At 39.6% G+C, this 16,096-nt stretch overlaps 1 protein-coding gene across 1 annotated transcript in view; it reads right to left on the bottom strand.

The window, feature by feature from the left end:
* coro2ba (coronin, actin binding protein, 2Ba) overlaps positions 1-12,991 on the bottom strand; it is a 62,594-nt gene extending 49,603 nt beyond the window's left edge. Inside the window, exon 1 of the mRNA XM_084742418.1 lies at positions 12,708-12,991. Coding sequence (XP_084598544.1) covers positions 12,708-12,722 — 15 coding nt within the window. The 5' untranslated portion in view covers positions 12,723-12,991. The remainder of the gene's footprint in view (positions 1-12,707) is intronic.
* Positions 12,992-16,096: the final 3,105 nt, after the last annotated feature.

Here is a 16,096-nt window from a genome sequence, read left to right as displayed (position 1 = left end):
ATTGAGTTTCCTGATATAAATAACATCCGTACAGCTGCTGCAAGCCATTCAATCTGTTTCAATGTGCTAAAGCCAGATACCATCTGACAAGAGAGCCTCTTGTGTCACTATTACTCTGTTGTAATAGCCACAGGAGTTTTAGGAGCCTCTAAACGAGTGAGGGACTTAGAAAAAGAAAAAAAGAAAGACAGATAAAGACAAAGACAGGCAGATAGCTAGATAGAAAAAAGAAGAAAGTATGTAGCTGCGGCTTTAAGGTATAATGGAAACTGAAGGCCAAAGGGACACTTACAAGTGGAGACAGGAACAAATTGGAGATTTTGTACTGATATTAGTTGAGTGGAGGAAACACAGAAAGGTTGAGAGAGAAGGATTGCTCAAAGGGAAAAGAGAAGACAGATACAGGGTTGGAATCCATGTAGCAGAGATTAACTCTGAAAAATCGCAACAAATCATTTAAACTAATACTGACTTACTACCAGATTCTTCCCATAAAGGAAAGAATCTCTGGCTGGCTATCTATCTGAGTGTACTTTGATTTTCTCAACAACTGTTCATCCAATTGGCTTCACACTTAGTATGTATTCCTGAGGGCTGAAGGGAGTGCAGTGTTGAATTTGGCACAGTTTGGCCAAATGTTGGAGCTATAGCAATGAACTATAACTTTTGACCTGTAACTTTTGAACCTCAACTCTAAGAAACAAAATTCAAAACAAGATTCTGCGGGCTCAGAAGAATATATTTATACACATCATTTCTACAACTTTTGAGCAATCGTCACCAAATTTGGTACGGAACATCTCCGGACCAAACCAGAAATAAGTACTTTTTAAGATTTTTGATATTCCATACAGTTTTGCGATAAATGGTCCTCAAATTTAACCTGACACGCCAGATGGTTTGTTACACAGGACCATCTGGGAAGTCGTCCTTAGAAACTGTTTGGAACTACGGGCTAATTTTAACCAATCAGATAAAACTCTTCTCTTTGGAATTAAGTGATCATCCCCACCTTACTCACAGTTACGAGTTGGATACCAGAGTATGGGACCTTTACAGCAGTGGACGACATACTTTCTACCATCCACCCACCCCTTACACACAATCTCACACACTGAAGTAAAACACCCATCTGTCTCAATGCACTTATTGCCGTGTCCCCAGGCCCACAAACAGGAAGCACATCCTATGTCCTGATTGTACAGGCTGCACACACACACACACACACACAGATTCCATAGGATGTGCACCTAATCTCAGCTGGTGGGGAGAGGGGACGCTGGTAATGGTCACTCTCTCCTACGGCTTTATTTCCTCTGGAGGACGTTCACAAATAATTTCCCATGATTTCGTCCTCTTCTATTCCAGCAACCTCCCAGCAGGCAATCCAAAAATGAACACTTTTGTCCAACAAAAGCCACAACAATGCTTTCCACTGTGCACTTTTCACAATGAATTCAAGTCATATTTTGGTGAGAAAGTCACCTACTATAATATGAGCGTCTGGGTTGTGTGAATGCATTCGCAGTGGAGGAATGAATCATGCAGTGACACAAGGGAAGAAGGGCTTCCCAACTCTTCTGGAAACACACTACAGGCTTTTCACACACATTTGAAAAGTACAGTTTTCGCAGACAGTCACACACACACAGACACACAGACATACACACACACATTGAGCAGTAAGGAAGCTTTCTGACAGGCAATGAGCTCATGAGATCTGAATGTCTTCCTGCGGTGAATGCTTTTCTGTGGCTTTCTCACAACTATTTCCCTTTTTTCCTCTATTTTTCTCACACTTTTGTCTGCCCCCCTTTTCACGCACACACACACACACACACACACACAACTTGCTCTCTCGGCGTTAATTCTTTTATCTGCTCCATTTAGAGTGAATATAAGAAACAAAAAAGCTCAAATCTGGATTTAGTATTCTTAATCTGTTAAGCTGTTGTGTATTTTTCCAGCTCCAGGAATAGCAGGTTTTGGGTTGCTAGGTTGGCGATTTAGCCCTCAGTTAAATGCGTCTGTCTGTGTGTGTTTGTGTGTGTGTGTGTGAGTGAGAGAGAGCGTGCAGGCAAACATTAAACTTGACAAATGGCCAGTAGTCTAAATCAGACTCAATTAAGATTTATGGTGGGCGAGGTGCCCCGAGTAAAGAATTTAGACAGTTTAAGTGTGGATGTGCTTGGATTTGTGTCTGTGCAAATGTGTGCAACCTTTCTACAGCAAATGTTTATCTTCTATTTTGATTGGGCGAATAAAATCACTACAAAACCATATGAAAATGCAACAGGATAATCACTGAGATTTCATATCTTGAAACCAATCTTGAATCGTTTTATTCTACGAGAGTCTTAACAGCCTTACATTTAACAGCAGAAGCTGTACCATAAACACTCCGAAAATGGCTTTCAGACGTCTTTCCAACCACATATGTGCGCCTGACATCAGAGCAGCATGGGCCTCCTTCATAATTGGGGTGTTTGCAGATATGTAATTGCAAACACACTGAACACAGCTGGAATGCTACTTTGAATTATATAGGATTCACGTCAGTATGGTTAAATATAAAGCTTCTGCTGCAGAGAAACAAGCATGTACATGTGTGTGTTCTGATACTTTTATGTTTGTGAGGGCTGAACTTCAGACTTACAGAATCAAGACATCATGTTAAAGTTCGTCTCAGTGTTCATCAAATCTCGATCTAATGTTTTTAAATTGGACAGGATACCGATATTTTTTGTTACAATTTTTACACAATTTTTTGCACATGCTGGGCATTAGTAACAAATTTCTTACAAAAGTAGTAGTAAAAGTATAATAAAGTACAGTACAGCATAGTAAAATAAACAATAAAAATGTCTGTGCTAATAAGTGTAAAAAATGTTCTATTTTACAGAAATATTATGATAAAACATTTTTAATAAAATACATGGAGTGTCTTTTTGCACCCTGGTATTTGGCTTTTCACACAGACCCTCTTTTAGCTATAAAAGTTGAAGACTTTACTGTTGCAGACAGGCTGTGCTGGATGAATGGGGTTAGGTGTAGTCCTGTTCTGGACTATAATTTGACTGAAGTGAAATTACATATCAGTGGTTCCTCTTATTTACAGTTTTTTTTATTTCTATTTTCAATTTTCAGTTAAAGTAAGGTTAGGTTTAGGCAACAAAACTCTTGGTTAGGTTTCGAGAAAGATCACGTTTGTCCCTGCCATGCAGGTGTAAACAGCCAATGTGGCTGACTAGTTTTGACCGTGTACAAATATCATTGTAGGCTATGGACACCTGGGTGCTTGTCTCTGCCAGTCTAGGTGATATACACCTGGGTGTAAATAGCCACATCGGTTATTATATCCCAGGTGCAAATAGACAATGTGGCTTTCCCACCTGGGTGCAAACAGCATCTGCCATTAAATAAATACTTATCATCTTGTTTTTGTTTAGCCTCCCTATAACTTTCAGGTTGTGTTGTTTTTAATGTTTGATGTGTTGGCAGCTGTGTGGCACTTTCTTGACACAAAGGAGGGAGGGACACATCTTTTCTTTGTCTTATGAGTAATACATAGGTTTATTATTTTGAGCTTACTGAAGCCTCGTGTTTCTCCTGAACACCTCCTTAGGAGAAAAATGAAGCAAAACAAAGCAAGAGAGCTTTTGCTGAACTCAAGGGCATCTCAGAGGTTTCTTCTTGATGAGCAACAAGACTTTTATTTATTTATTTATTTATTATTATTCAAAAAAAAAATTAAAATCAGTGCAGTGAGACAAAAAAAATTTGCATTTTAAAATCTTAAATTAGTCTCAGGCTGAGACGAGAGCAAGTGCATGTCTCAGGAGCTGAATTTAAGAAGCATGAGAGAACTGTCAGTCTCATATTGGTATTAAATTGAGTTTATTAATGTCCAGGAAAGGCAGTCTAGACAAAGACGAGCTCTTACTTTGAGCTCTTCCTTTCCTCTGAGTCTTGCCGTAATTTGATCTACAGGTGAAAAGCAGCACTACACCACTCCACCACTTTCCTTTCTGTGATCTCCATGGACGTTTTAAGAGAGAAGGGCCATCTCTCATAAGTTTAATGTGGACGTGTGACTCAGTCAAAAAAGAATAATAAAATAATGATCAATATAATTTTTCCATAGGTTTCCATAGTCAGGTGACACAAACCAGCTAAATAGTATAACAGGACTGTTTATAGCACAAGCAGTACAAAAAGTACTGAAAATGTTTGGAATTGATGCAGGCACCAACGTTTTCTATTTTTATATTGTATTATACCAAATGAGTGGCCTGTGAGTATCAACGTATCGATCGTGCAGAATCCACTGGCCCATCCGTAATTCATGCACAGAGGAGTATTTCTAGGTTTCAACACTGTTTTTTTCACTTGCCCCAAGTAGATTTCTGACCCACTTGTCCAAAATCAATTTTTACTTGTCCCTGCACAAATTGTTTCACTGGCAGTTATTAAATAACAATAGACTAAAGTAAAGCGTGTTAAATGTCTCGGGTTGTCACATCTATGAAATGTTAGAAAATAGTGAAAAATGTCCATCCCAGTTTTTCAAAGTCCAAGGTGATGTCTTGCCCCGAGCAACTGGGCAGTTCTTATTGTTCAGCCCTGATGAGGAGTTTTTAGTTAGGTGGTTTCCTCATGAAACAACCAGTTTTGACCTCAGCAGGTCTTGAGCAGGCCAGGGTTCAAACTGCAAGAGAATATTTGAGCATGAGCTTTTTATGCACTCATTCAGCGGTGTGTCCTGGTTGGGCAAATGCATTTTCAAAATCCTATTGGAGGACTCGGCTTTTAATTTGAGGGTTAAAGTTAAAATAGGATCAGGGCGAGGTCAGGGGTGCAGTGCAGATGGTTAAGGTTAGAATTATGAGCCTGAAAATGAATAAAGTCATAAAGTGTCCTCTGAAGTATAGCAAAACATGCATAAGTATGAGTGTGTGTGTGTGTGTGTATGTGTGTGTGTGTGGTGTCCGCCTTCTGGGAACAGACAATCATTTATCACCACACAAACTCCCTTTAGTGTCAGCTGGGGAGCATTTCTGCTGGTGACTAAAGGAACAAAAAGGGGTACTCCAAAGGCCAGTCCTCCCCCTCCTCATCTTAGTCACTCCTCTCCCCCCTCAGCGTCCCTCTGTCCTTCTCCCCACCCCCCTTCACAGCCCTGGCACACTGCTCTTTCTGTGGTATCCAACCAAAATCAACTGGACCATTTTAGGGGTTGCCGTGCAAATCACAGCTTTCTAATCAAAGGAGTATTCAAAAGAACAGTCTGAGCGGCTCTTCCTGCTCCAGCAGCTCGCTGTTATGTTTTATTGGAACAGTTGAACAGTTTACAAAATGCTCAGAAATTGCTTTGAATATGAAACAGACTTCAGTCCTTCTGTGCTTTTATTTTCCAACGTCTCTGGCTGGAGGTCGGTTGGCAGACGGACGTCTGGGTGACCTCAGGCTTCTGGAGAGGTCAGTGTCTTGCACAGAGAAATCCCACTGAGGCCATTATGCCTCTCCCTTGAGCCCTGTGGACTTAGAGCAAAACTGAAACTGACAGGAAGGTAACTCAGGGCAACAATCAATGCTAGAACTAGCCTCTGATGCCCCCCTGCACTGTTGAAGGACACTGAAGTGGTCTTTTATTAAACGAACTGAGTAGTTTTACCGTATGGGCTTGCTCTTCTTACTTGTATCTTATGTAAGAGGGCAGCTGCGGGCTGCAGGGCTTCATTTAGCTTCTTTGAGATGAAGTCGAACGGTCTTGAGGATGTAGACACACACGTTCACATGAGCCAGGGGAGAGTTTCAGGTCAAAAGACAGCAGATGAACAGGTTTGTTCTTTTGCTGATATCACAAGATCTCTAACACTCTGTACCGATTTAGTAGTAGTGATAGAAGTTCTCCTCCCACCTACACATACTGTAATGTGTCTGCCAACTCACATTTGTGCCCTCCCACCCACATCCACACGCTCATACACACACAGACATACATGCAATCACACAGCAAATGAGAACAGAGTGTCCGGATATAGTAATAGCAATCTCATGCCGTGCCCTGATGTGCTAGCTATGTTGGCAGTTTTTTGCTTCACCACTAAGAGCAACATGATGTGCACAGCACTAAGCTTCTCACTGAAGAAAAACAGTATTCTTTCATATTCATCACAATATTCTACTTATTTTCACATAACACCAGCGGAGTATGAATATTCTACAGATAAACAACAGCAAAGCTCAACAGCATTTTTGACAGCAACAATGATTAGGTGACTCTGACAAAAATAAAACACTACGATTCCCTATAATAACTTAACCACTGAGGCTTCAAGTATTGTATCTGCAAGACTATTTTCAATGGAAATTAAAAAGTGCAGATGCTCATTTCCTATCAGTATTTCCACTAGAATTTTTTTCAGGCCTGGTGCACAAAAAAACAAACAAACCAAAACCCCAAAACAGACTGGATGCATGGGCTTGCATATTGAAGTGGTTGGCTTTGGTTAGATGTTGTAGCAGGTGGTCTGCAATTTATATTTGCGTTGTTCACTTTGTACACTCAAGTCCTCAAACAAAGTGATCACAAGGAGAGGATAACTTCATAACCTATTGCTTTTACTGCATAAAAATAAACTGTGTAACCTATGATCTCTGCAAAACATTAGCACATAATGAACTCAGTGTGCATGATTTAGTTAAAAGTTAGTTAAAATTTCAGCAGGGCATCATGATTTGGAAATTTATACACATAAAGAAACTCATATTAGAGCAAGCTAAACACATTTCTATTTGTAAAAATAATTATGTGAGATCAACAAACTGGAACCTACTACAGGTAGTCTGGTACAACCAGGAGCTATAGCCTGTTTGGGGTTATTCAACCACTCTTTGGATGTTTGCCTTTATTTTTTTTTGACTGGTTCAGCCTTGTTTGGACCAGTGTCAACAATGTTTATGCTAACTTTACCCAAGCCCCCTCCCCACATGTCTGTCTTACTTCTTTTTACTTCTATTTGTATGCTTGGTTCTGGAGTTTTGGGGAAAAACAATAATACACTGGTGGTCCATGTCCCACATTAGTACTTTTTCTCTGCATCCCATATGCTCGTGCTCTGCTCTCATTTAAAGGCACTCTGCAAAGCATTGGCACTTGCATCCAAGAGGTTCACTGACAACGATACAAAGACTAATTCACATTTCAAAACAGCAACAAACAGAGGCCCCCACAAACACAAATAATTTATTGACGAATGACTGGATATTTAGCCTTATTTGGGGCATTTAGCCAAGTGTAAACAATATATAATGTTTAGGGGTAAACATGTAAAACATGCAAAAACATTAGTTGGACTGTTTTTGGATATTTGTAAAAACATGAGGCCTTTGTACTTTGCGGTGCTTTATATTTTGGTTGAAGAAAACTCCTCTAGGTAGTGCATCATCCATCTCCTTAGCAACTCCTCAGCAGTGTTAAAAGTCCTTGTCCCAGCACTGTGGAAGCATTTGGCATAGTTACACACACAGGGTTGATTCTGCTCATATAGCTACAGTATAATAATATCATCCTGCAATTTAGGGAATGTATTACCTGCAGGTATTTTACAAATCATATTATGATGCTCAGTGTGCGGTATTATAATATTTGGTAGCAATATATGGGATAAAGTTCCAGGCCCAAACAAACAAAAAATTGCCAGAAAGCTGTTGGTGTTAAAAAGCTAAAGAGCTTATGGTCCAGTCTCATAGAGGACTCAGTCCAGTAAGGCTATGTTTGTTAGCAAAGGCCATGGATTTAAACATGCAGTGACCTATTTTCAATGTCAGCATTTTGACAGAAGAGTGAACGGTAGTTTTTCTCTCTGTGTTTGTTGATCTGTCTATCACAGTGAGAATCAAATACATGCATTTGACATTTATCATCTATATTTGTCTCTGGTCAACAGAAGCAGCCACCCAGTCCTCAATAACAAAACATGCATATATGTACAGACACTTATTGGTTTTAAATATTATAGTTTTTTTTTTATTATATTATATTGTATTATATCAATTAAAGTAAACAAATAACATTGGACAATTCTTAATCACTCACCGAAGGGTGCTCTGCAGTTTATACTTAAAATATACAATAAATACAATTAAATATGCTAATGTGTTGAATGTACTGCTTTAATTTTCTTCAATATTGAAAGGTGTACAAGGTCAAACAAAACAAAATAAAAACTGCTGCAGGCATTTTAATGGGACATGTGAACCTACTGTTGATGTAGAGAGGGGCTAAACCTGCAGGTCTGGCCTGGTCAGGATAAAACAGCCAGATGACACAACGCTGGGAACTCACAGTGCCACGATGACTGTGCTATCGGACAATGATGGATATCTGTCTTCCAAGAACAAAAGAACACTTTGCACATCTAGTGAATCAGAATCAGAATTTGATGAGACAGGTGCGTAGGAGAGGGACAAGTGGCCGGTTTTGCCTGGCGAAGGTCTAGTACCAAAAACGTCATAAATAACTGTTAAATTGCAAGTTGGACAGTGTGTGGGAGTTTTTTTGCGACTGTTCGGATATCCGTCTCTCACAAGCGGCCCCAACCTGTCCATTAGCCATTAGCCAACTAGTGTTGGCTTTGATTTTAGTTTTGATGGCTCTGACTCAATCAGGTCAGACTGTGCTGAGAGCTGAGATGTATCAGCATTTCTTTGAGATCTGTTTACCGTGTCAGATCTCTCCATCTCTTGCTATGATGGTCACAGTTTTTCTGACTGCTGAGTTCCTGATAAACTCCCAAGCCGGAAAGTATACTGAGTCAATATGATGTGTTACATGGGCTATATCTTAAAGTTTTGAAACAATAAAAACAATGACATGCTAAATCTTGTGGCACCATTGGCCCCTGGGGAATAATTATTCTAGCAAGAAATGTTTGCATATCAGTGCACCAAAATTCCTCAAATGTCTTGTTTTGCCCACAGTCCAAAGATATTAGTTTACTGTCACAGAGGAGTAAAGACACTTTGTGACATTTTGTGTTGTGTTTAAAACCCCAGCCACTAGATTTGTTCTTTATACCATGGCAGTTTTCCTAAAATCAGATTTAAAAAATAGCAATATATCACTTTGCTTACAGTACTGCAATATATTCAATTATAACCCCTGTAACATGATTGGCATCACACTGCCAGATTTTTGCCAATACACAGCCCTAATAATCAACATATGTTAATTAGCTGCAGTATCTTGATAAATGTAAATACAGATTTCTCATGATGGAGGGTAAAGAATCCTTATTCCCCAGAAAAATACAGACGTCAGAAAGGTTTGGAAGTGTGTCAATATTTGATTTAGAGACACGTGCCACTGTGAAAATGATAGAAACTGGTTAAGTTACTTACAAGAACAACACCCAAAATCAGGAACGCAACAGACTCAATAACCACATCTCACAACTCTAGAACCACCGACAACTTTTCTTGATCATTACGATAAAAAAGTCTTACTTATTTTTTGTAGATTTTAACTGTTTTAACTAAATTATCTGATTTGGTTGTATACTGGGATTATTTTAGTATAAAATCTTCATATAAGCAATCATATGTGTGCTTAGACCCTAGAAATTCCAAATTTAGTAGTATGTGTTGAAAAGAAATCTAAAGAATGAGGCACACAGCAGCCCAAACAACATTCAGTACACTAAATTATTCTTACTTTCATGATTTGTCTGGTGATGCAACAACATTTTATTTTTCCTTTTGTCCCACTTAATGGGTTGTTGATGCAAAATGTTTCACAGCAGAAAATCAGCTTATAATTTACTAAATGAGGGCACAGGCACTTAGAGATTATCTGACAACTCTCCTATTGAGTTTCTAATTGAGTTTTTGATGAATCAGATATGCAGATGTGCTAATGAGTATAAGCAGATAATCCAAGTGGCACCGCTCCTCCGATAATTGCACTTATTTGTGCAATTTTGTGCTGTTTAGTTGAATTGCTGGTGGTCATAACCGATACAACATAAACCCAAAATCTACATTACAGCTAATTTTAAGAGATGGCATTAATGTCATGGTTATGTTACATGTTTAAATGTCTATGTCCCCATTTAAAATCTTTGTAAATATGTACTGAGGTCAGGGCAAACCAAATCTTGGTGTGACACTAAGTAGGCATTGCAGGGCCCATCTCTCCAGAATATTGTCAGTCTATGTCTGTGTGCTGAGGGGTAGAGGGCTGTTTAGCCCCGTCAGCACAGAAGCTCTTGTCCTGTATCCCTCCCAAGGTGACTTCTCTGCTGTTGGCAGGCACAGCCATGAAAACGGCTCCCTAGACTCTCTCTGCCTCTCTGCTTCTCCCACACAGCCGTCATCTTTCAGATACCACTGGGTAATGTGCTTTCATACCTTTTTTACAGAGATGTCAAAGCATGTTTTAGCCTTTCCTTTTTTTCTTCTTTCCTTCCTCCTCATATCATTTCCATAAGTGCAGGTAGGAATCAAAATGCAAGCAAAGACAAAAAAAAAAACCCAAATCATGTGTATATTCATTAAAATTCTCTTCAATGCTGTTGGCCTTGTCTACAGTCAGATTTAGGCTCTGGCTTTGTGCCAACACATGAGCACCTGACCTTTTTCCTCTTCCAGCTCTCATAGTGGAGAACATCCACCTACGCAGCAGGACACACACACACACCTCCTACACAATCTCTCTCACACACAGGCAGAAAAATTGTACTTTGAGAGCAATCGTCTGTGAATTTGTGTGGTTTTGTGTTAAGAGACTGCAGGCAGGAAATAAAAAAAAAAAAATACGCCATTCTGTATTAACACAACTTTGGTGTGGAACATAAGTGTGAGTAAATAGGCCATTGTCCTGTGTCTACAGTAGGTCATCTATTTTGGTCCAGGTTAATTCTCTACGTGGGAGTAGGTGTGCTAATTTCCTCTCTCTGTGTGTCTCCTGCTGTTTCTCTGTTCCTCTCTTTCTCTCAGTCTCTCCCTCTGTTAATTGATTAAGAGGATTGAACCGGCTGCTGCGGCGTTAAGCACAGACTGAGACCACCAGTACACACATGGGTGTACATAAACAGTCACCCAAGCTAGCTGACACACCTACTTTAAGACTCCTCACACACACACACACACACACATTTGTTACTGTCACTTGAAAGGCCACTGCATTGATTTATACTTCAATCCCACAAGATTTACCATAATCTTAACCATATTGAACTAACTGAACCTTATTGACCAAAACTCAACCCTTTACCCTAAAATTTAGTGGTTTGCCTTGTAGGAACCTGCTTCACAGCCCCTGATGGGGGCCAAGTCCCCATGCTGTGACGGCTTGAACTGTTACGTTTACATTTATTCATCTGGCAAACACTTGTCCAAAGCGATGTACAAATGAGGTACAATCCAATCCACAGTAGATTAAAGGTAGAATCAGTGGGATTTGTCTGAGCTGTTTGTAAATGCACCAGAAAGCTACAGGGCCATCAAATACCGACGTTTTGGGTTGGCAAAGCATCCTGAGCACAGCAAAATACTGAGGAAAGTAAGGGAATAAATGCAGAAGGCAGGGTCTCCGCAGATACAGACACCACCACACATTCCTAGTCTGCCATAAGCAAGTCTATACATTGTTTTTAAAGAAAATTGTTGCATATTATACCTTTCAAGAGAAGTCACAATATTACTGAAGCGCACTAACACTGGTAAAATCTGAAATGCTCAAGTTACGTTTCTATGTGAAGTGCTTAGAAATCTGTTGTGAGCCAGAATTTTAATATTGCAGTTGTAATCTTTCTGTTAATTACTACTACAAATCACTATTTATCAAAGCCACAGTGGGGCTTTAAGAGATATACTTTCTTATTTTCTATTTTTTCTATACATTGTTGTAATAAGTATTATCATGCACATATCTTTACATATTTTACATACATTTTATTTCTGTTTTTCTTACAATTCCTCTATGCTTATATATTCGTATTCTTGAATGGGAGCAGCTGTAACATAACCTCATTTTCCCCCAGAGATCAATACAGTATTTCTGATTCTGATTCAGATTCTTGATTCCCTGAAGCTGCTAGCTAACAAAACATCAACTCCATATGGATCTGCTTACCAGTTCCCATACTCTTCCTGATAGAAATTAACAAAACACCGTAAAAACCAACAAAAACCTGGGAAACATAATCACCAACACTACGTCTCTCAACAATCCTGCACATTGACAGGGAGTCTTGTACAAAATGACAGCACCAAAAAGAAACAGTTTAGTCTTCAATTGCCAGGCCTGATATTTCTTTTCTTCTCTGAGTCTCATCTAAATAAAGTTTATATCACTCCAACACAGACAAAAAAAGAATAACTTCCATACCCAGAATGATTTGTTGCCTGCATGCATTGCAGATAAGAGAATGTAATCACAGAATTGGATGTTGGTCTCATCATAATCATGCTGCATTGTTAATGGGAACATACAAACACACATTAAGACACATCCTCAGGCAGCAGCAGCAGCAGCATCCTAATAACCTTGCACTATCCGGCAACTACTCAAAAACTCATCTTCACTCCTCCACAGACAATCACACACACAAACATGAGAATAACACCTTACATACCCCTCACAGTCCAATCTAACGCCTGGTGACATGCTGAAAGTTGCTCCCCATCCCGAGCAGTCTTACCTTTGTGACAGTCATGCAGAATCAGTGGGTGAGGAGCAGGCCAGTGTCCCCTTCAAGCAGAGAGCAACGCCGCAGGAGTGGCAGAGTGATGAGGAGGAGAGGAGGGCAGCTCTGCTGAATATGCAGGGAGAAAGAAAGGAGGAGGGGACAGACAGGTTAGTGTGTCTGGCTCACTAAGTACGAAGGGGCTGATTGCTGCTGCTGCAGTGAAGTAATGGCTGGCAGCCGGCGTGCGGTTGGTTACTACAACAGGGAAAAGCTCCTCGCTAGGATACACCCCTCCCTCCTCCTGCCTCCCCAGCTGCACACATGCAAACACACACACGCACTGATGATGCCACAAAGTCTGGCTGTCCTACTCTCTCACTCTCTGTCGCTCGCAATATGATTAGTGATGGGCTAATACAGCTTATTGATGGGCAGTCAGGCAGGGCTGCAGGAGGAGGCGGGAGCAGTGCTGCCTGGGACAGGAGAGGAGAGGAGAGGACTGCAGAAACAGAGAAAGGAGAGGGAGGGAGGGAGTTGGACGCTGTGTCGCAGTCTGCTAGTCAGGCATGGAGCTAGCTGCACGTCATCCGGTGTGTATAAATGTGCGTGTGGGTGTCTGTGTGTGTGAGTGACACAAGCATTGATGGGAAGAGACAAGAACATTTTGGACTTTTGTACGAAGTGAAGTCCAAACCACACTGAATCTAGCTGTTTCTATCTGAGAAAACAATATACAGACACATGCACATGGACACATGGGTAAAAGTTGTAAAGCTGTACTTATGAGGACACTCTGACTCTGTTTAGCTCTGCATGTACCCTTTAACCTAAGCCTAAACAAAGGCTGAGCAAAAGTTCAGTATCATTGTTTACTGGGCAGTGGAATGATGATATTATCATATAGTGTTATTGTAAGACCTTCTCTCCAATATAATGGAAGTAGATGGTACTCAGCTTGTGGTCCTTAAAGCACCGAAAAATACATTTGAAAAAATTCAAAAACAGTGTCTTTGACCTGGTTACTCTGACCTTGTGAGCAGTTTCATTTTTTTCTGAACTTTTTTTTCTGCAGATGAATCCACCAGAACTACTTTTTTTCTATTAGAGACAAAGTAGTTCCAACATGAAACTGGCTGAAATCTCTACAGCCAACATCTCTGCAACTGACACCAAAAAAATCTAGATGAATAAATAGTAGTACAAAGCCAGGGGAAAGATATATTTTTGATTTTGGGGTAAACTCTCACTTTAAAACCAAGACTGAAAAATTAAACTTTATGAAAGAATGTGTCATCATTAATCCAATCATTATTTAAAGACCTGTTAAAATTGTATTTAAGACATAAAGTTCAGATGACTGGACCTTAGACTTTTTAAGACTTATTTAAGAGAGACCATGTTTATTTTACATACATTTGTCATACTGTGATACATATCACTATCACAAAATATTCTTATTGATGTCATGATATGGATACACTGGATGGATGCTATTCCTGCAAACTGTAATTGTGCTCTTACATCCTAACTCTTGAACTTCCAACTTAATTCTTATTGAGGATTTATTGGCAGAATATGGCAGGAATGGAATATCATAAGTATGTTTTTGTTGTTTGTGTATAATCATTTGAAAATAAGAATTGTTGCGCTTGTATTACCTTAGAATGAGTCTTTTTCATAACTACAGAGAGTTCAAGTACTCTTCCATGGAGGCCATATTTCTACAATAGCCTAGAACAGACACACCAAACAAAGGCTCTAGACACAGACCTCTGCGTTTTATGCAAGTTTCACAGCCACCTCAGATTCTCCTACATGCTTGGAAGTAGAGGGACAGGTGAGGTGTTTGCAATCAGCAAGTCACCACTAGATGATAATGATAATCAGTCTGACTTAATTTTGTCTACATTTGGCACATTGTGATATATATCATTATCACAAAATATTCTTATTAATGTCATGATACTCATACACTGATGCTAATGCTGCAAACTGCTCAGTCCTAACTCTTTACCTTCTATTCTTATATTTAAAGGCTCTTTTAAGTCTGAAATCCAGATCATTGTCTCCAAGGAATTAGAATCTGGATGGTTTGGAGTACAATTCTTATGTTTTCTTTTCATTCTAAGGACACGAGTATAGTAGCACAAAGGCATCCACAGTCACAAAGTAACACATCTTTGTCATACTAATTGTGTAAATAGACGGATGTTAGAGACAGGCCAAGATTCCAACTCAGTTACCATGGCTTAACCTCCCATAGCTGTGTGAGACTCTTCTCTTGTGGCTGCGACCCACAATACTGGCTTTGTTTTGTGCATCTACATGTACGCACTTGTGTGTGTGTGTGTGTGTGTGTGTGTGTGTGTGTGTGTGTGTGTGTGTGTGTGTGTGTGTGTGTGTGTGTGTGAGAGAGAGAGAGAGAGAGAGAGTGTGTACTGTAAGTGTCTGCATATGCTGGAGTAAAGGTCACTGAGACAGAAAAAGACTGAAGGAGTCCAAACTGAGTGACATCGCTGGTAGGTCATAATATTTTTTCTGTCTTACTGTGGTTCTATCACACTCTCCCATATTGTCATTTAGTGGTCACTTTGCTCTTAAATCTCAGTCTTTAGGAGAGTCATCTGGGGCCCCGCTCTGAGTATTTCCTGTCTCTAACAATAGTATTTCCTGTGTCTGTGTGCATGTAACGAATGGGGGGAGAGGACGTTTAAAATCTATATGAGAAAATATCTGGTCTGTTGCTAAAGTGGAGCTACAACAGAACATCTATTATTGCTCTCCACACTTTAAATAGTAATATAGCAGATTGTTTTTTATTATAAGAAACACATACTATTAGGGATTAATGTGTTCCAATAAATGTATTGACAATCGTAGAGTCACTTATTTTAAGCATTTGGTTTGATATTTCAGACCATTAAATGAGGAGAATATAACAAGTCATTTCTATAACTTGCATGATCTAGTGTGAAACTTACACATTGTGCCATAGTGACCCACTGACGTTAAATTCTTCAGGATGTTGGAAGTACGTAGTCTTTCCAATTCACATCATTAAAAGGTGTTGGGGGAAACAGACATCATCCACTGGGTGGAGGTGGTAAATACCTGCAGGCTAGGAGGAGCCACCATGTCTCATATGTTCCACCAGACATCTACATGAATGAAAAGAAAATGAAAAGAAAATGAAGGAGGGAGGACAGAACTTTTCAAAAAAAATTTTATAGGGAAAATAATTGTACGTGTGTCGACAACATTCATATTGATAAATTGAATCATAAAACAACAGTGGCTACTGCCTGGCTCAGCTGTATGCTTTGAATCTATGATTCCTTTCTTTTGCAATGAATAATGGCGAGTCTGTTTTGTATTATGAATTTAATTTCCTTGTTGTTTCC

Source organism: Lutjanus erythropterus, chromosome 1 (assembly GCF_056507025.1).
Source record: "Lutjanus erythropterus isolate fLutEry1 chromosome 1, fLutEry1.hap2, whole genome shotgun sequence".
NCBI classification, from domain to species: domain Eukaryota; kingdom Metazoa; phylum Chordata; class Actinopteri; order Lutjaniformes; family Lutjanidae; genus Lutjanus; species Lutjanus erythropterus.
This window is presented reverse-complemented; position numbering and strand designations above follow the sequence as displayed.